The sequence below is a fragment of the Acomys minous genome, assembly GCF_964271855.1.
Source record: "Acomys minous genome assembly, chromosome: 19".
Classification (NCBI taxonomy): Eukaryota; Metazoa; Chordata; class Mammalia; order Rodentia; family Muridae; genus Acomys; species Acomys minous.
Genome location: NC_140499.1, coordinates 16,351,543 through 16,378,956, shown reverse-complemented (window position 1 = coordinate 16,378,956; position 27,414 = coordinate 16,351,543). Strand labels below are relative to the sequence as shown.

General features: G+C 38.0%; 1 protein-coding gene across 8 annotated transcripts in view; it reads right to left on the bottom strand.

The window, feature by feature from the left end:
• Positions 1-27,414, bottom strand: part of BLTP1 (bridge-like lipid transfer protein family member 1) — a 181,553-nt gene that overhangs the window by 1,368 nt on the left and 152,771 nt on the right. For 7 of the 8 annotated variants that reach the window (XM_084768626.1, XM_084768625.1, XM_084768629.1 and 4 more), the window contains 18 exons: positions 26,573-26,753; positions 25,728-25,932; positions 23,557-23,718; positions 22,931-23,070; positions 21,515-21,716; positions 20,578-20,778; positions 19,708-19,887; positions 17,818-17,955; positions 16,500-16,757; positions 15,927-16,077; positions 15,257-15,414; positions 14,936-15,128; positions 14,508-14,725; positions 11,357-11,608; positions 10,257-10,460; positions 8,455-8,649; positions 7,700-7,834; positions 3,994-4,159 (listed from right to left, as the gene is read on the bottom strand). In XM_084768626.1, coding sequence (XP_084624752.1) covers positions 3,994-4,159; positions 7,700-7,834; positions 8,455-8,649; positions 10,257-10,460; positions 11,357-11,608; positions 14,508-14,725; positions 14,936-15,128; positions 15,257-15,414; positions 15,927-16,077; positions 16,500-16,757; positions 17,818-17,955; positions 19,708-19,887; positions 20,578-20,778; positions 21,515-21,716; positions 22,931-23,070; positions 23,557-23,718; positions 25,728-25,932; positions 26,573-26,753 — 3,339 coding nt within the window. The remainder of the gene's footprint in view (positions 1-3,993; positions 4,160-7,699; positions 7,835-8,454; positions 8,650-10,256; positions 10,461-11,356; positions 11,609-14,507; positions 14,726-14,935; positions 15,129-15,256; positions 15,415-15,926; positions 16,078-16,499; positions 16,758-17,817; positions 17,956-19,707; positions 19,888-20,577; positions 20,779-21,514; positions 21,717-22,930; positions 23,071-23,556; positions 23,719-25,727; positions 25,933-26,572; positions 26,754-27,414) is intronic. The other variant, XM_084768630.1, reaches the window with a different exon arrangement.

Genomic DNA, 27,414 nt, shown 5'->3' with positions numbered 1-27,414 from the left:
TCCAGGCACTAGGTATTGCCCACAGCTAGGTGGGGACATAGAAGTGCTGACCCCCGAGGAGTTCTGTATCACTGAAGCTTTTAGTAGAAAGCCACTGCTGATAAACAGTCTACCCTATGAGCACTCAACCTGTCCTCATTTCTAGATACGTCTTTCTTATTCTCTTATATGGTCCTGAGTTCAGTTGGATGTTATTAGGCACTAATCTCTGGAAATTCAAGTGTAGCATTCTGATTGTCTAAAAAACAATAACCTCAAATCCAAACCAACCAACCAACGAACCAAAAATATTCAACCTCCTCCTCCCTAAAAGAACCCTAAGTATATTGCATCAGCTAACTTATTTAACCAGTATAATTCATGAGGAAACTAAAGTAGTGGAAGTTTTTTGGCCATGATAATTGAACTACTCTGTGATAAAGCCAAGCGTGGAGCCAGAACTAGTAATAACACTCTTTAGCACTCTACATACACTATTCACCAACCAGTTATGAGTCTGCTTAAAAAGGAATACACTAACTTTTTAAATATTCACCTGGAACTTCATTTATACTTAATTTAAATACACTCTAAAGACACGTAGTTCCATTATAATTTAGATTTACAAATCTAAAACATATCTTCCAAATATTTTACTGCATATTTTCATATGCATATTTCCAAACGTTTTACCTCTGAAAAATACTTATGTTGGCCCAAAGTAATAGCAACGTTAAAACTTTTCATAACAAAGTGTTCTGTTGACTTGGTCATGGCAAATGTTATCAAATATATATTAAAAACAAGCCATAATTATACAATATAAAATTTTGTTGTTTTAGAGTCATTTTGTGACACCAATATATCTGAATAATAACTTAACTTAAATAAAAATATTTTGCAGAATGTTTGGCTGGAGTCTGTTCTGGATACCATCCAAGGATTTGGAAAATTATTATTTGAATAATAAAGTGGATGGGAAGCAACAAAAAGGATATTAATAACATATAAAGCAGGTATATTAATAACATATAAAGCAGGTATCACTAATTATAGCAATTGTTATAGTTAAAATTGGAAAATACTTTTGAAGATTCAATATGAAGAATAGTTGGTGTATCATGACTGGAAAATATGACCCACTTACAAAAATGATTATCTGACAGCATTAGATTCAGTGGTGTAGACATGGCTTTATATTGTGTAGCATGCAAAAGGAAGACATGCGTCACTGTGCAACTATCATAACATACATTCAGTAAGAAACTCTGATGGCTCCTTATTAAATGACGTACGACTACTGAGTCTTGTTGCTGTGGCTAAAACGTAAATGTAAGGTCCCTGCCAAAAGGTGAAGAAGGCAACAGCTTAAGGAGGTACCCTGATCTTCCAGTGACTGAACAAGACGTGACAACACTGAAGCTCACTGAGCTCCTCTCAATGCTTGTGCTTGTTTTGCTTCACCAGGGGAACTCTCAAAAGCAAGGAAGAAGTGCAGAAATAGTCGTCAAAGATGAAGAGCTCACATGTGACTGACTTGTAAATTTACTTTAGGTACCTAGCTTTAATCTACATAAGATGCTCATAACCTCTTTCACAGTACCTGTTGTAATTTGAATGTGTACTGTTCCCCATAGGCTCATGTGTTTCAATATTCAGTCGCCAGATGGTGGCACTGTTTTGGATGACTGTGACACCTTTAGGAGTGGAGCCTGGAATTTGGGGGGTATGGGCAGGCTTGAGTTCTACAGTTGTGCTGTACTTCCTGTTTGTGCTTTGCTTCCTGGCTACAGATGGCCTCAGGATCTTCTCAGACCTTCCCTCTCCTACCTAAGTTGCTGTTGGTTGGGTATTTGGTCACAGCAGTGAGAAAAATGACTACTTTATAAAATTAGTACTGAGTATGGGGCTGCTGCTGTGATAAACTTGAACGCGTGGTTCTTAGGCATTGGAAACTGTTAACTAGAGGATGTGGTTGAGCTTAGAACTCTGGGCTTAAGAAGCCATTGACTACTACTAGCAGAGGTTAATGGGTAGAAGTGTACAAGTCAAGGATGCCCAAAGAAATGTGGACAGTGAAGGTACAGCTGGCGAGGGAAATAAAGACTCTGTTGGAACTGGGCTAGAACCTGTTCTTCCTATATTCCGGCAAAGAATTTGGCTACATTCTAAGTTCTGAGAACTTGAGTGAGGCTGAATTAAAAAGTAATGGGATAATCTGTTTGATAGAGGAAATACAGCAGAACTGCATTCGGCTACTCTTAGGTCTGCAGTAGAAGTTGAGCAATAAAAGGAGAAAATAAGTATAGTGAGAATTTTGTAATTTTGGTTTCTTTTTTAAAAACCCACAGAAATATTAAAAGAACATGAGCAAGACCTTGCTCAGCAGCTGACTATGATTTGCCTTGTGCTCTAGCACATGCATGATTTTTCTAACTGCAGTTAATTTCTGTGATGCTTGGAATTCTGGGGACTTTTCACAGGGTACGTAACTTCGAGGGCCCTGAGATGTGGGGTCAATGGTTGTTGGTCATTTGGTTGCAGTTTGTTAGTAGCCATGGTCAAAGAAGAAACAAAAGACAAGAAATTAGATTCTGGGGTTTTCCTAATTTTTCTATCTCTTCTATCCTTGTTTCTGTCCTATCTAGTGTTAGGAGGTGAAACCAGAACAAGGGTGGGGTAATAAAAGGTGGGAAAAAGAAGAACCCACAAAGTAGCAAAGACCAGCTACAGATAAATCTGCAGTTTGGTAGAAAGAGTATGTTTCAAACTGTAATAAGTCTAGTGCTAGGAAAGTGGTTGTTAAAAAGAGATTGACACTATCAAAGAGGCACTTGTATGATCTGCACTGGAACATCAGGAAAGGTGTCCTGGCAAGACCTTGCTCATCAAAAGTTCCATCTTGAAAGGGGAGAGCCTCAACTGAGAGTGTTGCCAAACCTAGTGGAAGAACATCTCCCTGCAAAGTGCTTCCCAGGAGCAATACATAGAAGTTGATTCCACTGTTGTCCAATGGGGCAGGCTACATCTTCAGCTAGCAGCAAAGTCGGCAGCACTGTCTCCATGGTACTGGGTTCAGGGTAGGGGGATCATAGAAGTTTGTGCCGAGGTTCCTGAGGCCACTGAAGCCAGACAATGTGTAGCAGTATCACAATCTTTGTAAAGAAGCACCAAAAGCTTACTGCATGACGCTGTGAAAGTGAAGCCTAAGCAGCAGGGGAAAGCCTAGGATGATGACGATGTCAGGATCCTGAGAAAAGCTGCAAGCATGGAGAGGAACTGGCCCAAGAGAGAGCGTATATGTGTTTCAGAAGGCAGAGCTGGAAGAGTGGAGCCTTGAAGACCTCTGAGCCTGGGTTTCTGCCCTGTTGGGTTTTAGTACTGCTTTGGTCCAACCTTTCCTTGCTATGCTTCTATTGCTCTATATGTAACAGGGAAAGTTTATTCTGTGCCACTATATGTTGGAATATTAACTTGTCCTTTGATTGTATAGTGGCTCACAGTCAAGAGGGTGCCTTAAGTCTCAAAAGAGACTCTGGACTTTTAAATACAGTTGGGTCTATGACAGCTTCTGAAGGTGAATGAGCGCATTTTCCACTATGGAATGGGTACACGCCTCTGTGGGGTGAAGAGGGTGCTGTGCTTGAACTCAACTATGTCCTCCATGGGCTGCACTGAGCACCTGGGCCCCAGCTGATGGGACTATTGAGGGTGGTGCAAGCTGTGGAACTTTAGGAAGTGAGGGTTTACTGGACCAAGTATAGGTCACAGGGGCAGGCTGGGAGATGTTATTGCTCGGCTCCACTCTGTCACATTTCTAGTTCTAATTGTGGATATGCTGTGACCAACTGTGTCATGTTGTGCCACCAGGATGGACTTTATTCCCTCTTAAACTGTGAGCCCAAATAAATCCTCCCTCCCTTGAGCTTCTTGTAGGCATTTGGCCACAGCAATGGGAAGAACAACCAGTGCAGTATCCTTGGACATGCTGAGGTGTGCACACCCACTTCTCACCTAAGAGTTGGCTCCAGATGCCATGTGTTGCACATAAAGTCTCGCCAGTCCACGGTGGTGTAAGTGATACTGTCTTCTCTATCTCTGTCAGAGGCGTTATCGTCATGTATAATAATTGGACATTTTTGTCCTGGTCGAGTAGACAGAATCCGAGGTGGAAAAATAGCTATAATAAAAAAAAAAGTCAGATCTTACAAAAATTTATTAAACAAATTTAAGAACCACTACTAGCTCTATTATTTTATTTATTATCATGCTAAGCCTCATTTAAAAGGTATCTTAAAATAAGCCAAGAGAAAATATCAATTAGTATTTCTAAGAAAAGCAAGGTTGCTACTGTGATAAAGAACGTAGAGATCACTTCTGTGCTCAACAGAGGGGACTTCCTAACCAGTGCCTACTAGTTGGGTGTGCTGTTCACCATCTGTAATCTCAGATGAGTAGGAGACAGAGGACACTGCCAATTTCAAGCCAGCCTAAAGTTTAGTAAGATCTTGTCTCAAAATAAAAATTTAAAGGATGGGTAAGGGTCATTAATTCCATGGTAAATACTTTCGTAGCATGTGTGAAAACCTTGAACCTTGAGTCTAAACTTCAGCATGGTTAGAAAAAAAAGGTTGTAGCTTGATGACTTTTAAAAGTTTAGACAGACTGTTATTTATATACCAAATTCATTTAAAACATGTAATCAGTGTGTCAACAGTTGTATAGTTATGCAAATAGTGACAATAAGCAGTTTTTTAAAAAATGTAAAATCCTTTCTTCATGGTGCTTAAGTCTTTTTAAACTTGCCTACCATAAACACACACACATATGATCACATCTGAGACACACATAGCTTTTTATGTGATCTAATTGAATACATACAGCATTTCTCTTGAGGTACAGACTTCAAAACACAAAGCAGACTGAAGACATCTAAACGTGATGTTCACCGTGCAGCTCTAGTTGTAACCTGACTGATAAAGAGCTGGGCTGCACATACTGTCACCACAGATGTCTAGAGTTCCACTGCTTGCTGGGCTTTAATTGAATACATCATCTTCTTCTAGAAATTGCTGGTTTTAGTCTAGTCTTACACGATGGTAAAAACTTTCTGAGAAATTTTATTGCTTATTTTGGCCTAATAATTTGTAATAATGAGCTATCCTCAAGTGGCTATTACATTATCTTTACAACTAAATCTTCCCAGACAATAACATTTTCTCATTCAAATGTCTTACAACTGTTCATGCACTAATGGGGAGTGAGTCTAGGCCCACAGGGTGCTACACAAGTGCTCCACCACTAATCCATTTAGCTTTTTCCCTGAAAGAGAGACTCTCACTATGTTGCCTGGGTTGGCCTTGAACTTGCAATCTTCTATGTTATTGGGTTTATGAGCCTATGCCACCACACCTATAAAACAGTTTAAGAGACATTTGCTTTAGAGGTAGACTAGTTTGAGGCAGACTGAAACCAATAATATTTCACGAAATGCCAAAGGTTTGATATAATATTTAAGAGAAATTCATAGGGGGCTTTCACACATGAGCAGACTGGAAATGAAGCATGAATGCTGGTTTGTACAGGCCTGCTTTGTGTACATTACGTATAAATACTGAACAGACTGTGAGGCAGGGTAACTCAGGACTGTTCTTCAGTGCTAGACCATGAAAGGCGGGTTCATGCTTTGGTGGGGCTGGACACACTGAGTCTAGGGCAAGGTGCGAGGTAGGCAGCAGTTTGAACTGAGGCTTCACATTGCTCTCCAGCATCACTGTTGATTCTCCCATTCTGATAAAGAGTAATGGAAGAGCGATGTAGTTGATGGCACGTTAACTCTGTACTCTTTCAATATGGCCTTTTGTAAATTTATTTTGTAAGTCTATTTTGTAAATTTAACATTTTTTTCATGGAAAAACAAAATAGTACTATAGAATGATCTGAACAAGCTATATTTCTCCAGGCTACACTTAGTGAAAATTACATGTAGAGTTGGGCCTGGCAGTTAGCCCTGCAGTCCCAGAGCTATGTGGAAGCCAGGAAGATCAAAAGTTCAAGGCCTGTCTTGGATGCAAAGTGAGCTCAAGGTCAGTTTGGATAATTTAGGGAGACCCTACCTGAATATTACCAGCAGCAGCAGCAGCAGCAGCAGCAACAACAAAAGGTAAGAAGCGGGTGTGTATGTAGCTAAGTGGTTGAGTGTCTGCTGGCACGTATGAGGCCCAGAGCTCAGCACCGGGGAAAACAAACACATCTGATGTTTAACCCACAGTAACTTCCTATGTTATAAATACACAATAGTGTGCAATAAACACCAAATGGAACGAGTCAGTGTTTGCGAGGATATTCCTTACTTCACCAATAGTATTGGGGTACTACAGAATATGCAACCAATTCCAAATAGGTTTTTGGGGGTGACTGTATGCTGTAACATTCAGTATGTTACAGCAACACTTATGGACAGTAAGGAAGCCGATGCTATCTACCTCATGAAACCAAAACCAGTCCACTAAGGTCTGAGTAATTTATTATAAACCAAAAAGTTCTCTGCATAGAATTATCTCCTTATTAAATTTAGTTTCTCTAACTGTATGATATGCATTGTAGGCATAAGGTTATTGTGTAGTTTAAATTCTGATTTGCTCCCCAACTGTCCCTCTGTTATGTCAATAAAGCAGCTTACAGCCAATTGATGAGTAGGGGAGAGAAAAGGGCTGGACTTCCTGGCAGCCAGGGGAGGAGGAGTCAGGGAAGGAGCCATGGGGACAGGGGACAGGAAGTTGAGGTGGAAGGAGCTGGAGCCGAGAATGTTTACTGGGAGTAAGACAAAATAGCATAAAGGGTTAAGAATACACTTAAACTGCTCAGATTGTGTTGCGAAGCATATAATTATAAAAGAGTCAATTATTTGTGTGATAGATGGGTTAAGAAATAAGCTAAGAGAAACTTAGTTGTATAAAAATAAATTCAACAATGCATAATAATGCAACTTTATTAGGTAATTGTCTCTTCAGTAATTTTACTTAAATCTGTACTATTCCTTCCCATTTTCCAAATTTGCAAAAATCACCTATAAGGGTTCATTGCAGATTTTCACATTTTAAAATTTTCTAAAAATTTATTTTAATTTTTATTTATGTGTACATATGCATGTACGTTGCATGTGTGTATGCACGTACTGGCAGAAGCTATAAGATGTTTGATCCTCTGGAGCAGGAGCTATAGGTTGTTTTGAGCTACCTTACCAGTATTCCCCCGCCGCCTTAAAAAAGAACCAAAAAAACCTCTTTATAAGAAGTAAGAAAACACATTATTATTAGAATGGATATCCCTGTGGGCCAGTGGATGGCTCAGCAGGTAGAGATGTGTGCCCCCGAGGCTGGTGACCGGAGTCTACGTTTTGGAAACTGCAAGCAGAGGGACTGATTCCTGTAAGCTGTCCTCTGACCTCTGCATGTGTGTCATGATGAACCATCCCCCACCCAGAGAGCCCAAAATAAATAAATGTGACAAAAAATTAAAACGAGTGCCATGGACCCAGCAGATAGTCAGATATGTGCCATATAGTCTTAGCAATGCTATTTCCTGACATCTGTGGCCCACAAAGGAAAAAGGCATGCTCCAATTGTCCCATCCCTGGACCATAACAACATTCTCCATGTTAATCCACTGACACCTGCCTTTCCTGTAAATTGCAAGAAAATAAAAACATGCAACACACCCTTTTCTTTTTCTTTCAGATATGCTGACACTAGATCATGGAGAAACATGATGAGCTCAGCATCCATTGTCACACAGATGTGGTCAGTGAACTCTGTCACCACACTGCATTCTACCTTGGGTTTCAAGTTGGCATCTGCAAAAAGATAAAGGTTTTTTACAGTTAAAAAATTCCATGAAACAGAGCCTCTTCCATTAATTGATTTACATAGATCTATATAAATGCACCCTCTTGAAATATAAATGTAAAGAAAGAAATGAGCACTTGCTGTGTGCTGTGAGCATACAGCTTACAGACTAATGTATTAAAACATTCCTAGAATGTGTCATTGTTCCTTAAAATAAAGTAAAATTATTATCCCCAGTATTTGTGAGAAAAGGCACAAATAGTCTAAATAAATTTAACAGAGGCTATATATATCTGGTAAAAATATCAATTTGGCTTACATTATCAGTTTTATTAAATTAACATACAAAATAACCTGCAGTAAGAGAGTAAGAGAATAGTTTCAATTTTCTTTTCTTTCTTTCTTTCTTTTTTTTTTTTTCCAAGACAGGGTTTCTCTGTGTAGCCTTGGCTGACCTGGACTCATTTTGTAGACCAGGCTGGCCTTGAACTCATATCAATCCGCCTGCCTCTGTCTCCTGATTGCTGGAGTGTTGGGATTAAAGGCGTGTGCCACCATGCCCAGCTAGTTTGAATTTTCTTTAGAATTTTCTTAGTAACTGTTAAGACTAGAGATTTTTCTCACATACCTTGTAATGAAGGCTCCTGTGGTTCTTGAACGTGAATTGATTTAAATTCAAGCTGCATCCTTGGTAATGCAAAGATAGTCTCTGTTTCATGGTTGTAGCTAGAACCTCCTCTGAATCCACTCAACAAACTAGAATTCTTCACAGTAGTACTGTTCTCCGTGTTATTAGCGTCAACATTACGAAGTAAGTTTAACTCTACATGCATAAAACAGAAAGGGTTAAGTTAAGCCAAAGGGCACTGTCATCACACTGCATAATGTAAGTAGAATGAGCATTAGAGCCTAGTGACAAAAAATAAAAGTATGTCTCTAAAAGTGATAAACTCTATTTAGATGCAGGTAAATAACTGTGACTCCAGAGTAATAGATTTAAGTAAGTTATACAAAGTGTGGCTTTAAAGACACTAAAATAAATGGGAAGATATAAGTGACGGGATGTAATCTGAATAAATTTTTTAAAGAAAAAAGAAAAAAAAAGACACTATAATATAGCAAACTCTATATTTACTTTACAAGTTGGAAATAATCATATTCTTAAGAAGAAATGTGCATGTATACATTATTGGTGTCAACACCACAACTTTGTAGTGTGAAATTTGGATAAACCCAATACCTACTAGTTTTGGTTTCTCCAGTTTTTTTGTTTTTGTTTTTGTTTTTGGTGTTTTTTTTGTTGTTTTGTTTTTTCGAGACAGGGTTTCTCTGTGTAGCCTTGGCTGTCCTGGTCTCCCTTTGTAGACCAGGCTGGCCTCGAACTCACAGCGATCCACCTGCCTCTGCCTCCCGAGTGCTGGGATTAAAGGCGTGCGCCACCACGCCCGGCTAAGGTTTCTCCAGTTTTTAATGTGACTATTATTCTCAATTTTAATCATGTCTTAAGTTGGTCTATTAGATTGAAGACTAAATATTATCCTGATCCTTGAAATAATGTAGTTCTTATTTTTCAAAACATATGACTACTCTATAGCTGTGAAGATTATCGCTGTAGATTCACCAACAGTTCCCTTAAATATCCCAGTTGAAAAACAATCTTTAAAATCAACAACAACAACAACAACCCTATTTCAAATGTAAAAAAGTCAAATTAGGCCACAGTTTAATTTATTCTTACATTCTATGATTCTTAACATATTTTTACCCATATATAGTATCTATTCTGAAAGCTACTCTAAAATCACATGGTACAAGTAATTTTTTTTTCACTTAGAAAGGCCATTTTCAAGTAAAACATTCAACATGTCTTAATCTAGTCAGCTTTCCCAAATACCAAATGATTGATAAAAGTCAATGTTACATATGTAAACTGAAAGCAATCACGCGGCCTAGCAAATTACCCCAGAAGTGGTCTAATAGATGAAAAATTCATCAAAAGCATTTTCTTTAAAGATAGGAATCAGTAGGGTGAACATTACTAAAATTTTACTCCAGGGAAGTAGAATCTTACATTTTTGGCAATCTGTTAGTTAGCTGTATAATACATTTTCCAAATGACCAACTACAAAACATGTTTTTCAGTATCTTCTAAAATATTTCCCAAATGTTATAAGACAAAATTAATTTTATTTATTTAAAATCAATTTATTTAGGATGGTTTCATTTATATCTAGAATAATCTGAGCATATAAAATGCTGTACCACCAAGTTTTTGATCCTGTATTAAATAACCACTTTTTGTATCGACATAAATACATGAGAACTGTATTGAGACATGAACACTTGACCTCTACTTGAATTTTAAACAGTCCACATGACTCAAAATAGAAAAAGAAACAAAATAAGCCCGACAAAGGCTAAATACTTGACCTTCGTTCCTTGTGGCAGTGACATAGTTGAACCACTCCTTCACACTTGCTACTCCATGGGGGGGGTTTTCATGGCGACGCCTTGTTATCTTGGTTATTGTTGCCATAGGACTTTCCAGAGCACCACATGGTTTGGTGACCATGGTATTATGACCCAGGTGAAAATCCAATGTTTGAACAATGTATGTAGAGTGATCACTAGAGCCTACAATCCAAGAAAAGCATGTTTCTGAAAGTGATAAATTGTATTTATTTCTAAGAAAATAACTGTGACTTCAGAGTAACATAGCTAAAGCTATACACAATAATGTTTAGATGTTTCTTTAACAAGTCGAGACTTTATAGATACTGACTCACAAGCAATGAACTCCCTGATCTGTTAGGTACAGGATAACAAACAGCGGTCGATTTCACCAATAAAAACACACAGAAGGGCCTGGTGAGATGATTCAGGAGATAAAGGACTTGCTACCAAGCCTGACAACCTGCATTTAACCCACAAGATGGAAACTGAGGACCAACTCCTCAAGTTGTCCTCTGATGTCTACATGTGTGCTATACCACAAATGTGTCTCTACCAAAATAAATAATTATAAACAAACAGAAGCACAAGGGAGGTCAGTGAGATGGCTCAGTATGTAGAGCATTTTTTGTGCAAGCATGAGGCCCTAAGCTTGATGAAGCTGCCAACAGGAGAGTGTGTCTCTCATCCCAGGGCTCATATGCTAAGATCTGAGGTGGACACAGGGGAGTCCCTGGAAGCGCATGGCCAGCCAGCCTACTTTCAAACAAGGTGGAGGGAAGGACTGATAGCCAGGCTGTCCTTTTACTTCCATATGTACACTGTGGGATGCACATGCCTTCACTCATACATATGCACGCATCATACACACACACACACACACACACACACACACACACACGCGCACACACACATGCACACACATACGCGCGCACACACACATGCACACACACACTCAAAATTTAACACACAAAATATCAAAGAAAGAAAATTACTTAAATAATTTATGATCATGTTAGAAGACAGCAAAGAATAAAAATAAAAAAACAAAAAACAAAACTGAAAATGTGTCACTTTACCATCTTCCCAGATTTTCTGAGCTTCAGTCCAAAAGGCAATATTTGGTTCTTCTAAATGAAAAAGGGCCCAGGATTTTGAACGGAAATTTGGACCATGAAAACAAGCCAGGGTCATATGATTTCCATGTAAGCTCATGGATCCTCCAAACTGCATCCCATCTTCTGGTAATGGAATCTGAAATAAGGATATGTGGCATCCAGACACCACCTTTAAAACCCCAGGCCAATGTCGATGGTGTGCAGCATCGAGCACTACAAGAGAACCAAGAAACATCTGTCATAAACTGTCTCAAGTGTCCCAAACAGGGCAAAAGCGTTAAAAGTGACTACAATGCTGAGTAGAAAAAATGGGGGATGTTAAGCTATTGTTCAGTAAACACTAAGAAAAGTTGTTGCATAAGGATGAACACAGCTTGGGAAGGTATTACCTTTATAATGTTCACAACTCTCATAAACCACACGCCTATAATGCTGACTGAATGAGAAAGAGCTTGTATGGTATTTTACACAATTTCTATACAACAATAAATAAAGCAATTATCTATCAACTTTTCATAGGTAAAAAACAAAACAAAAAACAAAAACAGAGGTGAGGGATTTTATGTTTCTTTCTCTCCTACTTCAAGTGAGCTCAGAGCACCAGTACTATTCTAGGAGCTTCTTAAAATTTCACATTCTTTTTTTGTTTTGTTTTTGTTTTTTTGAGACAGGGTTTCTCTGTGTAGCCTTGGCTATCCTGGACTCACTTTGTAGACCAGACTGGCCTTGAACTCACAGCGATCCACCTGCCTCTGCCTCCCGAGTGCTGGGATTAAAGGCATGTATGACCACGCCTTTGTTAAATCCACTCACTATGTACTGTATCAGATCTGCTTTTCAAAAGAATTTCTTGGGCTGAGGACTGCTTAGTGACAGAGTATCTCCTTGACATGTGCAAAGTTCTGAGCTCATTCCTTAGCATTTTCAAAATATAGATTTCTTGGTGTTAAATGTTTGAGAAGTGCTAATAAATCACATAATTCAGATTTAGATTCTTTTCACTTATTCCAGTAATTTTCCTTTGGTCTGTTTGTCATGTTAACCTCAGCACTACCAAGGATCATGCTGACATATATACATGCATACACACACACACACACACACACACACACACACACACACACATACTTTAAAAATAATTCTCTAAATCTGGTGACTGTTTCTCTTGACAAGGGCTTTGTAAAATAAACCATACACTTTGTACAGCACCACAATTTACATATGCTTGCTAATAATAGTGTTTATAAGGAATATAAAAGCCTAAAAGGATAAGACAATGACATCACAAAGAAGTCATTGAGAAGAGTAAGTGTCCTGTAGACAACTGACTAAGTCTCTCATAAGTGCACCCATACAAGAAGGCACTATGCCAAACTAAAGGAGAGTGAGATAGATAACAACCAGATTTAAGCTCTGACTGTGGTTTGGACAAACTACTTGATATTTGTGGGTCAGTCATGAAGTTTGAATATTCCTTGGAAGACAGAGATGCTGGCAAAGTAGAGAGCTGGAGTGTGGGAGAGGGTAGGTGGTACTTTGGTTAAAAAAAAAAAAAGTATACAGTTCCAGGAAGGCCAGAGCTATACAGAGAAACCCTGTTTAAAAAAAAACAAAACCAACAAGCAAACATACAAATATGTATAAAAATGTCCATGTGAAAGCTATAAGCTGTTTCACTGTGATGATTCTGAGGCAGGAATATGATGCTTCACGTTTGTTTATATTTTCTAGCTTGCTTTGAAAGTATACACACTATTTCTATGATAAAAAATTAATCATGGAGCTAGGTCAGGCGAAGTGGTGCATGCCTTCAATCCCAGCACTTGAGAAGCAGGTGCAGGCGGATTTCTTCAAGTTTGAAGCTAGCCTGATCTACACAGTTCCAGGATAGCTAGGGCTATGTAGAGAGACCCTGTATCAAAAGACCAAACAAACAAACAAAACAAACCACTTAAGAGTTACTGTCACTCTGCCTACTGTTCATCACATTTACCACTGTCACCCTAGGTACCCAAGGTACCATCATGTCTAGTCTGGAGTCTCACAACGTCCTCCTTGGGTCCATTCCTAACTGCCTATACAGACTGCTCTCCACCCAGTAGCCATGGTGATGTTCTGAAAAGGAGTATTTTAAGACAAGGTAAACCAAATAATACCAAATCTCTTAAAGACTCTACAATACTTAACTCATCATATTAAAAACCTTATTGTGGCTAATACCTGAGTTAATGTGCAGTATTTTTCTTAGTGATCACTCTGCTCTGGTCACAGGCTATTAATGACTCTCTCATTCCCCCTCAAACCCCATCCTTTGAGAACATGTCAGACATGGCCCTATCCACAGACCACTGTGACCATTTCACTCTGAGATAGGGTCTTACACTACACTGCCCAAGCTGGACTTGAATTTGTGATTCTCCTGCCTCAGCTTCTTAAGTAGTTAAGATTCGAGAACTATGCCACCAGATCTAGCACCGATTCTCAAATTAGCCAACTTTATGAGGATCAGCAGGAGCTTGAGCCCTCCATGGCCCTCTGCCTAGAACTCGCCTCCTATTTTAGCTCAGTTCTTTTAGCCACTGACTCATTTTTAATACCATGTCACTTCAGGAAGGTTTCCCTGATCATCTTCCCTGAAGCAGCCATTCTTCACTTCAGCCTTCTTTATATCCTTCCCTTGCTTTGTTTTTAAATAATCAATTCAATCTACATGGAACCATGCCATTTATGTATTTAATTATAGTCTCCATCTCCTACTTGAATATAAGGTTCATGAGGTAGGGACATTCATTATCTTGCAATTCTTGTGCTCAGAGAAGTACCGAAGCATATAGTTATTGCTTAATAAACACAAGCTAATAATAGACAGACTCAGTAATGCTAACTCCTCAGCTCATGCCACAAATGGAGCAGGCATGCTGCAGGTAAGCTGTGGTGGAGGGATAAAAAGTAATACCTTCCCAAAGGGCAGCTGGTGCCATCACTAGGAGCACAGTCAGCTTCTGCTGAGTGGATGGGATGGAGAACCCACAGGATACTTTCTAAGTATGTCATGTAAGGATGCTACACGAGGAAGATAAAGACTGTATCAGTGTTGAACTCTAACTCTTACACTGCTCTTGTGAGCTTTTCTCCAGGTTGTTGGCCATTGTCTTGGGTGGAAGATAAGGAACAGGTCCCCAGGTCGACAGAGCTCGTTTGCTAGTATCAAACTGTTGCGTGAAGAACTCCTGCAGCTTCATTCCTATTTTTATCAGGTCTGGTGTGGTTGATCTTGATATCATTACTTGAAAAATATCCCACTTCAAATCTCCATGCACAAAAATCTCACTAGAGCATGAAACAGAATTTGTATCATAAATTTCAGAGAAGATAGAAATAATGCAAGAATAACATCCCCCTTGCCCAGCTTTTCATTTATATTAGTTGTATAATATAAAATCAGTCTGGAGAAAAAAATGAACTACTCTCATGCCTGAATGTTAAAACATGTTAAGGGCAGTCACATAGAGTTTTCAGAAGGGAGCATCCTAATAATACCTTTTATCAGTCATGCTTGAATCCAAGGCATTATATAAGTTGACTTTCCATTCGTCCTGAAGCTTAAGGTCAGCATTACTGAAGATACCCATGAGGATACTTGAGCCCATGTAATCAACTCGAGATTCAGTAGAACCCATGGTAATCTGTATTTTGTGGCTGGGTTGCTGATTTGGATGTTCAGAAATATGAGCTAAAATAAAAACAATTATTTTCCATAGAAATATTCATGAAAAACTTACCAAACTCAACTTTCTAAAACTTCTTTTCCCCAACATAATGCTGGAAGATACACCAGTGACTTGTGACATTCCAACATACCAACCATCTCCAAAGCATTGACATCAATGGTTCCACCAACTACTCCTCCTCTGGAATCTAACTGTGACCGTCCGAGACCAACAGACATGCTAATCTCTCGATCACGGTTACTTCCTACAGAAAGTCGGCCTTGGCTTTTCAAACCACTAGTTGTCCAACTAAAAGGAAGGAAAAGGTTGTTAGGTAAGTGGCTGGTAATGTCATGAATTAAAAACAGTAGCTAAATCAGATTATTAAGGAGAGGATCCAGCTTGACAATGAAATCTTTCCTCCTTTTTGCGTCAGGCTCGCACTGTGTTGTTGACACTGGAACTCAGATGATCCTATCTCAGCCCCCGAGTGCTGCGATGAATGCCATACACCCACCATACCCAGCTCAACACATATTTGAACTAAAAACTATGTGGTAGATGTTTGAATATTAAAACCAATAAGTATTACAGCTAGGAAATAATCCTGTTTCCTTTTGTAATCTTCCCTTGGGAATGTGCTTCATGTTGTTTGTGTTCAGTGTCCTTACAATTAAGCCATTTTCAGAACAAAAAGCTTACAGCCTTTCACTTATTTACTGTCTCAAAGATCTATATTTAAAAGGGTTTGACCTGCATTATAACACTATAAGAAACACTTAAATGTTATTAGATACATTTTTTTTATCTGAATAGCTTACGTTGTATTTCCCATGACATTACTCATATTCATTTGAACGTTTAGTTGTTTCAAGTTGATAGCGAACACAACAAGTGTCTCCCATGGAGTTCCTTGCTGGCTTGCTGCTTTGTTTGTTTTATTAACAGGAGTTGATGTTTTTGAAATTGAATCTAAAGGCAGAAAAACCAAATGCATATTTATGCACACAAAACAAGGCTGTGTTATTACAAAGTAAAACCCACTAGTTTCTATGAGTTAAAACATGATATTGTGTGAAACCAAATGCTAATAGTAGCCACATTGTTTCTAAAACCGGTGAGATGAGGGAGCTTTGGTGTGCAAGGCATAGAGATTGAGATATAGCTGCAAAGATAATTCATCACACTAGTATTTTTTTTTTATAAGAGAGAAAACCCAAAAGTGCTTCAGCCAAATAGAAGCCTCAAAGGCAGGGGCATGCTGAAATGCAGGCACCGGCTGGGTTCCTGGCATCACTGCTCATTAAACTTTAGCCTTGGGTGTACCAAGAACTTACAAGTCATTTTGATACACGGAGGCATAAGCCCAAGGACAACAGAAAAAGAGCAGTTACCTCTCCGAGGAACTGAGGAGTCTGACACACTCCTTGATCTTATAGAAGCTGGAGACTTGAGGCTCTGCGCTGCTGTCCCTGGTGACATGGTATTGTTAGTCATATGCTCACTGAACACATTGGGCGACTGAGGCATATGGGTGAAAGAGGCTGACTGGCTTGGCTGGTCCCAGGTTCTGCAGTAAGCTTTCCTTGATGACTCAGGAGAAAGGTGCTGGCTCACCCCTTCAATGGAATCAGGAGTCCCTGGACCAGAGGCTAGTACAACAGTAGAGGCAAAACAAAATAAAAGTCACAGATAGGCACATTAAGTGATACAAGTTCTTTCACTCAGACATGATTTCTAAATACATGGCATTTTCCTTCCACTTCTCTATTTGGCTATTGAATGGCAGTAAACAATTTGCAAAGAACAGTTCAGTATTTTTGTTTTGTTTTGAAACAGGATTTCTTGGGGCTGGAGAGATAGCTCAGAGGTTAAGAGCAGTGGTTGCTCTCACAAAGGTCCTGAGTTTACTTCCCGGCAACCACATGGTGGCTCACAACCATCTATAATGAGATCTGGCGGCCTCTTTTGATGTGCACGCATTCATGGGGGCAGAACACTGTATACAAAATAAATAAATAAATAAATCTGAAAGAAAGAAAGAAAGAGAGAGAGAGAGAGAAAGAAAGAAAGAAAGAAAGAAAGAGAGAAAGAAAGAAAGATTTTTGTGTAGCCTTGGCTGTCCTGGACTCACTTTGTAGACCAGGCTGGCCTCGAACTCACAGAGATCCACCTGCCTCTGCCTCCTGGGATTACAGGCTTGTACAACTATGTCTGGCAACAGTTCAGTATTTTATTTAATTCTAGCAGAATGGCAAAACAGATATTTTGGGAGCAAACAACCCGCTTGTGAGTTTTTTTTTTTAACATTTTCCACCGTATCAGGTCAACTGTACTCTTCACTTCCACCATTCTTCAGCTCAACATAACAATACCTATAACATTGTCTAAGATTGAGAAAGAGATGGAGGAAAAACAGGTAGTATGTCTTCAATATTTTCATTTCTCCATGCTTTAACTAATTTACAAGGATTACAGAGTAAATTGTTATAGAATAAAATGTTGGTTAGGAGGCAATCTTCATAAGGGTAAGGCATTTGTCTGTTCAGCATGCCCAGTGCTTGCCACTAGAGGGACTCAACACTCTTTTGAACAAATGAATGAATTGTATGGTATAGATTACAAAGTAAGTAAAAATTTATGTTATTATCAAGGATCTTGTTTTCTTTAACCCAAATTAAAAGAAATATCATTATTACATAACAAGCTTACTTGGCAGATTTACAGTTTGATCTCCAAGGAACAGGCGCCTTGCAATGCTTCTCCTATACCAGGCTCTTGGAAATGCCAGGATTTCACTGAGTCGGCGCATGTCATACTTAAATGAAGCAGACCCTATATCACAAACAGCTGATGCAGAAATAAAGTTTGTCAGAGCTTAGAAAGGACTTTTACATCTTCAAACTTCAGTTTTCAGACATGGTGTTACAGAGCTGACTCTACCTACTGTTCTAAACCATAAAATACCAGGATACATTGCATTTAATGAGTGATTTTATGTCTTTTTCAAACCACAGAAATAGTGCACTGTAAGAGCATCAGCTCTGTGTCCTTTTCTTGAGGAGATGGCAAGTCTGGGCTCTGCTTTTGCTTTGTCACAGTTATCAGAGAGGGTCTAGATTAGTTATATAACAGGCTTTCAGCCTAACACAGGGCTCCTCTCAAATTTGGAAATAAGTCAACAGTATGAGCTGGGATGTGAACTTGCACAAAGGCAATTGCAAACCACATAGCTGTGTGGAAGGGAGAACTCACTTCCCGCCTTGTTCCAGGGTAGAAGCTTCCGCAGGAAAAGCACCCTCTGGCTGCCTTCAGGGGCTTGTTTGGCATCACTCCCCGTCTGCGCCTTTCTCTTTAGATTGGCATGACAATGACTTCAAGGACACTCTGAGCCCACACACCAGCTGACCCGCTGACAGATCTATGATCATTCTCACTTCAGTTTGTTTATAGTTGTTTAAGTTAATGGTTTCAACCACTTCCCTCCCAATCATGTAAGCTCAAAGCCACTGCTTGTCCTCTCCTACTGCTTATGCAACCTGGAGATTTTCTTCTCTTACCTTGAAGCTATTCCCATCTTTTCCTTTTTACTGTTATATTCAGATTTTCACTCACTATTGCTGATTGAACAATGTTCTCAGGCATCGTTTCACTCCCATCTTTTGTGGTATTATCAACTTGCTTTCTAAAATATCAATCTGAAGCATCATCCCATTTCTTTAAAAATCACTCACTATCTGAAGTGAAAAACTCTGATCCTTCAGTTCAACCTGAGCCCACCATATATATTCCTGATCTATTTCATCTTTCCCGTTAGCCAGGACTTTTCCCTCTTGTCCCATCCATTCTGTACAATAAAGCGTTTGGTTAATCACAATGATTCACCCATAGCAGCCAATGTATGCTCTTTTTTGATACCTCTATGATACAAAATACAGAATATCATGACGCTACTTTCAAGGATATTCTCCAGGAAATAATGTGTGGTATCATTATTTTGTCCACATATAAGAACTTGCATTACTCCCCCTGTTCACACCACTAACACAGCATGGGACTTGGGGAAAGTTTACTATAAAACATAGGCTTAGGATGTTTGCTAAATGATTATCAGGTGAAGGGAAAAGACTGTATTATTGAGACTGATGATTAAAGTTTTCATTTAGTACCTTAACTTCCAAAGACAGTTACATGCATTTAATTTTAAGTATTCAAGGTATAATGCAAAGAAACAAATGGATGGCTTAAGACCTATTAATAAAAAGTAGAACTTTTATTAAGGCTACCCATCCCATTTTTAGTGTTGTAAACATCTTCAACTTAAAACACATAAAAAGTCACAAATCTTATGAACTTATAACCAAGAAGAGGTAAAAAAAAAATTTGTTCTTTAACTTGGCCAGGTTTTGCCCTTGTATATATCTCTCTATCTAACACTAATAGTCTGATCTGAGAGTCTTGTAGGTTGGGCTGAACTTTTTTCCTTTATCACTACACTGAATGTTTAGTGTACTTAATACTTAATTATTTAATTACTACTAAAAGGAGAGGTCATTGTTTAAAAACAATAATATTTTCATTTAAAACTATAAAACAAAATACCAGATATATTGATTAATGTAGTGTCCATTTTGCTTGTAGACTTGCTTACAGACTGACTTTCAAAAAATGAGGCACCTCCTGATCGCCTTATCCGAGACAAGCTCACTTTTACAAACTCAAGATTTATACTCAGTGAGTCTTTTCGACCAGTGACTGAAGTGGGTTCTTCATCCACATTCCCTGAGAAAACCAAAAGAAGAAAAATGCCCATATGTATGCATATGTACATACAGAAGTGTGTGTGTGCATACAACTAGTTAATGAAAATTTACCCAGTATTCTGTAACATGCCACCAGTCAAAAGGAAGGAGTTAAATTAGGGAAAATTTAGACAGAATAATAATTTCTCAGAACAGTTTAGGTAGGTTGAAGCCCACATACATGAGTTGTAATTTTGACAAGCTCACCTAACCAACAAAAGCTATTTATTTACTTGTGTGACTGTAAGAAATATTCATTAACAAGACCTGAACTTTAAAACACAAATTTAGTTTTACTATATGACAGTTTAATGATCTCATTTAAAATTACCAAGCATAAACTACATACTTTAAAATTTTACTTTTTATGGACTATAATTTTATACAAAGTAATTTGATAATCCATTTAAATATGTAATATAAGAAAACTTGTCTATCTTTAGATAATATGCTATACATATCATTTAACAAGCATTCTTAACTTTGAAATCCTTGTATAATCAGCTTATCTGAATTTCTTATTTCATATTTTTACTTATAAAACAGGTATTATCAAAAGGGAAAAATACAAACTTCTGATGCTGGTTTATATTCATTATTTAAGGTAAGGTGGTCTAAGAAAAGAAAGCTTTTTAAAAATGTAGTAAAAAACACAAACGAGAAAATATACCTAGTCCCCCTGATCCAGATGTGAGACCAGAAACAGTAGATTTCTGCTTCCCTGCACCATAGGGGTGAAACACATACAGGGAAAAGTCAGACATGCATGCAGTAAAGCTAAGGCCGGATGAGCTGCTGCTAGAGCCAGTCAGATCCGACTGACTGCTGCTGTGTCGACTTCGGCCAAGTGGGCTGCCTAATCCTGATGAACCTGCAAATAAGAGATACCCCAATATCATCAGCCACTAGGAAGTCTACAAGCACTAATAATATGCTCTCTCTCAAAAGCTACACATAAGGCTACTTGGGGAAAGTTTTAAATTCAAGATAACTGCACAAAACACAAGACCCGATCCCTGAGTGATTCTTTCCAAATGTGAAACAAGCCAATCTTGCTCTCATTTATATTTGAATTTCTATGTGACTTATGGGCACAGAGCTTTTAGCGCTAGAAATCAAGAAATCCTCAACTGTACTTTACAATAAAACTTCATGAAACAAATGAGGTAGACAACCTAATTTATCATTTAAAAACATAAGTGCTACTTGGCAAAATTTTGATAAATATAGATCTTCATAAAAGCCTATCTCTTATTTTCTATTTGCAAAACCCACTGTTCTTAAAATGTATAATTCAACATGACACAAAACATCCAAAAGCATGAATTGTTAGCATTCTCATCATAGTGCTTCTAGTGGCATGCAGGCTGAAACTGCCATCTATCTAATTACTGCTGAGCTAAAAATATTAATTAAAGGGGACTCATTCTACCAATACTTGAAGAATACTTGCAACTCTGACATACTATAGATTGCTTTCCTACAAATGTCACAATTCTCTAATATTTTGTCTTTCTAAATCTACTTAAAATACAGATGAGTAATTACTAAGAATTTATTTTAAAATAGTACTTGGCTTTGTACCAGGTGACTTAACATTTCTATACCTGGCATTCCTGCTTTGCTAGCAGAGGCCTTTGCTCCACTCTGAGGAGCATTACCCCCTGGGGATAAAGTCTCCGAAGGGTATGTAGTCCCCAAAGTCTCCAGCTCTCCTCGGTTTGAAGAAAACACTAAGTCCAGAGATGGTAGCTTCAGCATGCATTCCACTCTTGACACTGGCAAACAGCTAAATTTGATCTGTGAAGGCTAAAGTGTAGAAAGCAGGGGTAAAGGATTTCTAGGAACTGCATAGTTAAAACATTTCATATTAGAATCTAAAAGTTATATGTAATTTCATTTTTATACACATACCCCAAATGTATTATGTTTAATCATCTGATATTTAAAAGCAATTAAACTTAATGCCACAACTTATAAAAACAGAAGGATGACATATGAACCAAAATGTATTAACAGAATGGTACAATCTCTATGAACCTAAATATTCTAAGTAAAGAAGCTCACCTTGCTCTCAGGGGATCTACGGGAGGAGGATTATTGAAAGTTCAAAGCCAGCCTAGGGTACATGGCAGCCTGGGGTATAGAGTTGAAATCTTGTCTACAACAAGCTAAGTATTTGAAGACCCATTGACATTTGGATACTTCAGAACCTCAAACATATTTATTTTCATACTACTTTTGTTAATAATAAAATCTATTAAAGCAAGTAATCTCATACTAAAACACTTAAAAATACTGTTGCGTTATTAACAAAGGTTTTTACAAACCTTCGAGTACTTGGTATATTTTCATCAGACCTTTAACATAAGCTAGGACAAAGCTTCAGAGTATCAGACTAAGTATCTTTTGGCCAAACTGTTACTGTAGAAAATCCATGCAACAGATGACACCAGAACTTTTCTTTTTCATACAGATTGATTTAAAAATTTTGTATGAGTGGTAATCTGAGACTGAAGTTTAGATACAGGTATCTTTCTAATCCTCTTTAACAAATGCATTAAAAAAGGATAATATATATTCCTAAAGGTGCATTGATAATAAGATTGCATTAAAGAATAAAACATTTTAAAAACTACCTAACTTTTATACAAACTCCATAAAAGATGCTATTGTATCTTATTTATACTGTAAATCTGTCCAGAAAGTGCAATGGTGAGAGCAAAGGGTACTTACTGCACTAATAAAGAGATAAGATGCTTTCAAATGGCTTAAACTTACATATTTTAATTTTTTTCATAGAAGATTGAAAAGCAAAAATGGAAAACACCTAGTCTATGGAACTGCTTAGAATAGTAAATATATACACAAATTCTAACATATACTTCCTAGAACTTAGAAAACTTCTAAGCCGTTGAAGAAATATCAAATGTTCATGAGATTGTGACTCAAAAAATTTGAAGGGAAATAATGTTGAAATTTCAAATAAAGTATTTCCTTTATGAAGAAATGACACACATCACCTGAACTCGCACATAAACCACAACATCTACAGGGAAGGAAGAGTAAGCAGACGTTGAAGATGACACTAGGGATGTTGTTGACTCCTCCATAGGGTCTGGGATTTCAAAGTGTCCCATATCTTCATCTTGTGAGCTGACCGCTGTTAAAATATTTAGTTTCAAGTTTTATATCATGTCAAGGGCAAATCATTGGAAGCTCCCTATCTCTAGCTAGCACTGGCATAAGACACATCACTACCAGAGAGCTGCTCTGAAGTCTGTCAGTCTACACATCCTGGCCTACTCAGACCTCATGTTCATTTCCCCCAACTAAATTCTCCCATCGTATCACACACTGCACACAGAGCACAGCACTTGTGCCCACAAGGAGATTCCAGTGCAAGAACACATTACAATAGGACATGCACATTAACGTTGTCACTATCTAGGGGCATCTTTGAAAACAGAAATCATATAGCTTCACCACGGTTGGGGTTCTTTACCTGCAAACAAGAACGCAATGACCTGTCCAGCTCTTCTCCAGTTCTATAACTGGCTATACAAGGTAACATATAACAGTCTATAAGAGCACTGAGAAAGTCTACACACAAGATCTAAAGTTAGAACGCTATGTGGAGAATACTCACCTGTGTAATTCCTTTCAATTGGAGTAATTGGGATAGTTTCCAGAGCCTTTTCCAAAAAGTCCAATAGACAAGGACTAATAACCATTTCTTCTGGTAATGACTGAAGTGCTACCCAGGCATATAGCTTGGCTGTTTTTACTCCTCCACTTCCTTTTCCTTTGGCTAGAATATTGATAAATGTCAATCAATGACCGGAATTCAGTAAAATGTCTCAACAAAATATGGCAAGTTAATGAGAAATTAGAATTGTATGACAGCTTAATTAAGTGAAGTACTTTACCTAAGGTGATAAGAGGAAACAGTAAAAATAAGGATGATAGAGATGATGCGTTAATGTCATTAAAGTCTATAATACCATGATTATTCTTACTTGTGCTAGGTTACACAATATGTTCCAAAATTCCAACTTTATACTTTTATGGCTGGTGTTAGTCCATTTGTTCACTTAAAAAGATAGCAAATTTCAACTAATATGGGAAGTGAAGAAAAAAAATCACAGCTTTTGGATTCCTTTTTTCTCTTTCTTCAAGACAGGGTTTCTCTGTGTAACCCTGGCTGCCCTGGACTCTCTTTGTAGAGCAGGCTGGCCTTGACTCACAGTGATCCTCCTGCCTCTGCTTTCTTGAGTGCTGGAATTACAGGTGCGTGCCACTGTGCCCAGTGCTTTTGGATTTCTATGCTTAGTATGTTCACACTGACAATGCTTCTCTATTTAGGGTGCTACATCTCTTTCATTCTCCCTAATCAACTATTTCTGCTTAATAAAATGCATAAAAACACCTAACAAAGTCTTAGCTATATCCCCAATTTGAACATTAGTTGTATAAATATAAGAAAATGCCTCAAGTCTATAAGCCCTAACTTTCTCAAGCGGAATACTAGCATCTGCCTCATTCTTAATGGATCTAGCTATGCTTTGTCAATTGGAAAGTGGTTAACTCTAGGCACTATCGTCACGACTCTTTACTGACTAAAGGGTATGTGTATTATGTGAAATTTCCAAATAAAACCTCTTCAATAATCCTTGCCAAGTTCTAACAGTCCCTATGTTAGAAATTCGTGTGTGTGTGTGTGTGTGTGTGTTTATGCATGTGTAAAGTATCAATCATGTGCTATGATATCCATTTCCAAGATGGCTTCCAATGATCCTTGCTGGCATTAAGCTTCAGTTCCTGTCCTCGATGGTCTGTGTAACAGTAAGACACTGTAAGCGTAGTTCTCTGTGGCTTTTAAAGCTAAGCTATTAAGATTTGCAGGCTTGATCAGCTTCTCTTTTGATCATTCCACCCAAAGGGTGTTAACTGTAACATTATAAAAATACTCCTGTAGTGGCGCACGCCTTTAAATCCTAGCACTCGGGAGGCAGAGGCAGGTGGATCTCTGTGAGTTCAAGGCCAGCCTGGTCTACAAAGCAAGTCAAGGACAGCCAAGGCTACACAGAGAAGCCATGTCTCAAAAACAAAAACAAAAACAAAAAACAAAACAAAACAAAAACCTCAAAAACCAGAACCCCCCAAACAAACTAAACAACAACAACAAAAACCTAACAACAACAACAGAAAACCCCTCCTAACCTAGTGGTCATGGCCCTATGGGGCACCAGCCACATGACTAGGATGTGATGGAAGATCTTTCTAGTGTCTCGTCAGGTGACATAGCCAGCATCTTGACTTAAATCTCATGAAAGATTTTGAGTTGAGATTTATCAAGCCAAAGTCCTCTTGTGTGTGTGTGTGTGTGTGTGTGTGTGTGTGTGTGTGTGTGTGTGTGTATCAATAGGCACTGTGATTAAGGCTGTAAGTTTTGGGTAATGGGTTGTTTCACAACAGATAATTAATAAGTGCAGATAATACCAGTGTATTTGTATCCGTGTGTAATTTGATCCCTAGCTGATCATAGTGCCCAAACTTAAACCACATGAACTTCTCTTTGGTAAATATATGTTGTTCTAAAAGTGTGGTTTGTTTACTAAGAATATTCTAATGTAATAAAAATTTAAGAGAGTCTAAAAGTAATCGTCTCGTACTTTCACATACGGATTATATACAGCCTTTACTGACAAGTCTATGTCCTTTCCTAAACATAGGAATTAAAAAAAGTCTCAACAGAACAAGCAGATTAACTAAAAATCAGGAAAACATGACAAAAATGCAGTGTAGTGTCTTAAGTACCTGACGGAATAATAGGTGGGGGCTGGGGAGGAAGTAAGGTGTTAGTCTTGCTCTGGACAGTGCAAGGCAAAGGAGGAGAAGGAGGAGGTGCTGCAGTATCTTTCATACCATACAGCTTGGACTCTTTGGAGAGTGTTCTAGGCAAGGAAGATCCTCTGGACGCATTAGGTGATTCCGTCTTTAGTGTCTTAGAATTATAATGCAACTGTAATAAGAAAAAAAATCAAAATAAAAATCTGCAGATGAGGAAAGAGCATTGCACATAGAAGATGTAGTTCAGAGAAACACTGGTTCAGAAACCTGAACACTTAGCTTCAGCTTTAGAAGTCAGTTGTGAGGTTCTAGAAACTACCTGACTTTTTCATTTTTAGAATTAAAAAGCTCAATCCAAGCCGGGCGGTGGTGGCGCATGCCTTTAATCCCAGCACTCAGGAGGCAGAGGCAGGTGGATTGCTGTGAGTTCAAGGCCAGCCTGGTCTACAAAGTTAGTCCAGGACAGGCAAGGCTACACAGAGAAACCTTGTCTCGAAAAACCAAAAAAAAAAAAAAAAAAAAAAAAAAAAAAGCTCAATCCAGATCATCTTTAAAGTTTGTTTGAGCTTAACAGTATAACATTCAACAATTTTAGAAACTAAAAAAAAAAATCACTGCTTAATGAAATTATACTAGGCAAGGTTTAGCAAGCCTACTATGGTAAGCCACAATTAGATACTCTCATGTTCAGACAATGGCTACGTTTAGATAAACCAGGAAGTTCCATTTAAATAAGCAAAAGAAAAATATCTTGTAGAAAATAAACACTTACTAGTAGTCTAGTTTTCTATTGTACACAATTAGGTTTTTACCTTTACATCTACTCCAGGAATGTAAAACACTGTTGTTTCTAAGTCGCTGGGCTTTGTCTGTAGAGATGATGGTACTTTCTTGCCAGTCATTAAATGGGTGGTAGAAGCATAATTCGTTTGAAATTTTTTCTTTTTTGAAGGAGAATCTTGATCTAAACTTCTAGAACTTCGATCATAACTTCTACAGGAAAAAAAGAGTGGGGGCATGTTAATTATTTTTTTTTAAAATATTTACTTTTCTCTTGTTTCAAAGCAAACTTACTTATGCGGTAAATGAAAAGCAATAGTTTAACAGTTGAAAAGGGAAAGAACAGAACTTCTAGGTAGAGTGGTTAATGTCTCAGAAGAATGATAATAATGTTGCATGTCTTCAAGCTAGCTGTCTCTATTTATTTATGGATGCATTTATTCTTTGTTTGTGACAGCGTCAAGGTAAGAAGACCAGGCATCCTGCCTCCACTGCCCGAATGCTGGAGTTACAAGTATGCATGGTTGCTTTATTCTTTTGTAAGTTCAGTAGGATGAACCAAATGTGGCTAAACATAACGCTCTGTTATGGGTCAATTAAAATGGCCTACCAGTCATTCATAAATCATCATTACACTTATGGGATACTCTAATTACCTAAAGTGTTTTTTATTCTCTCATTTCACAAAATATTTCATTTGCCAGACCATAAAAACACTTTACTCAGACATATAAAAAATAAAGGGGATGGGATGGAGACTCTGTATTATCTGTTTCAACAGCTGATAGCATTCTGCCATTCTTGTCCATATTTCTGTTATCTTACTTTCATATATTTTTTTTTGACCAGGAAAGAAAAAAATAAAAATAGAAAG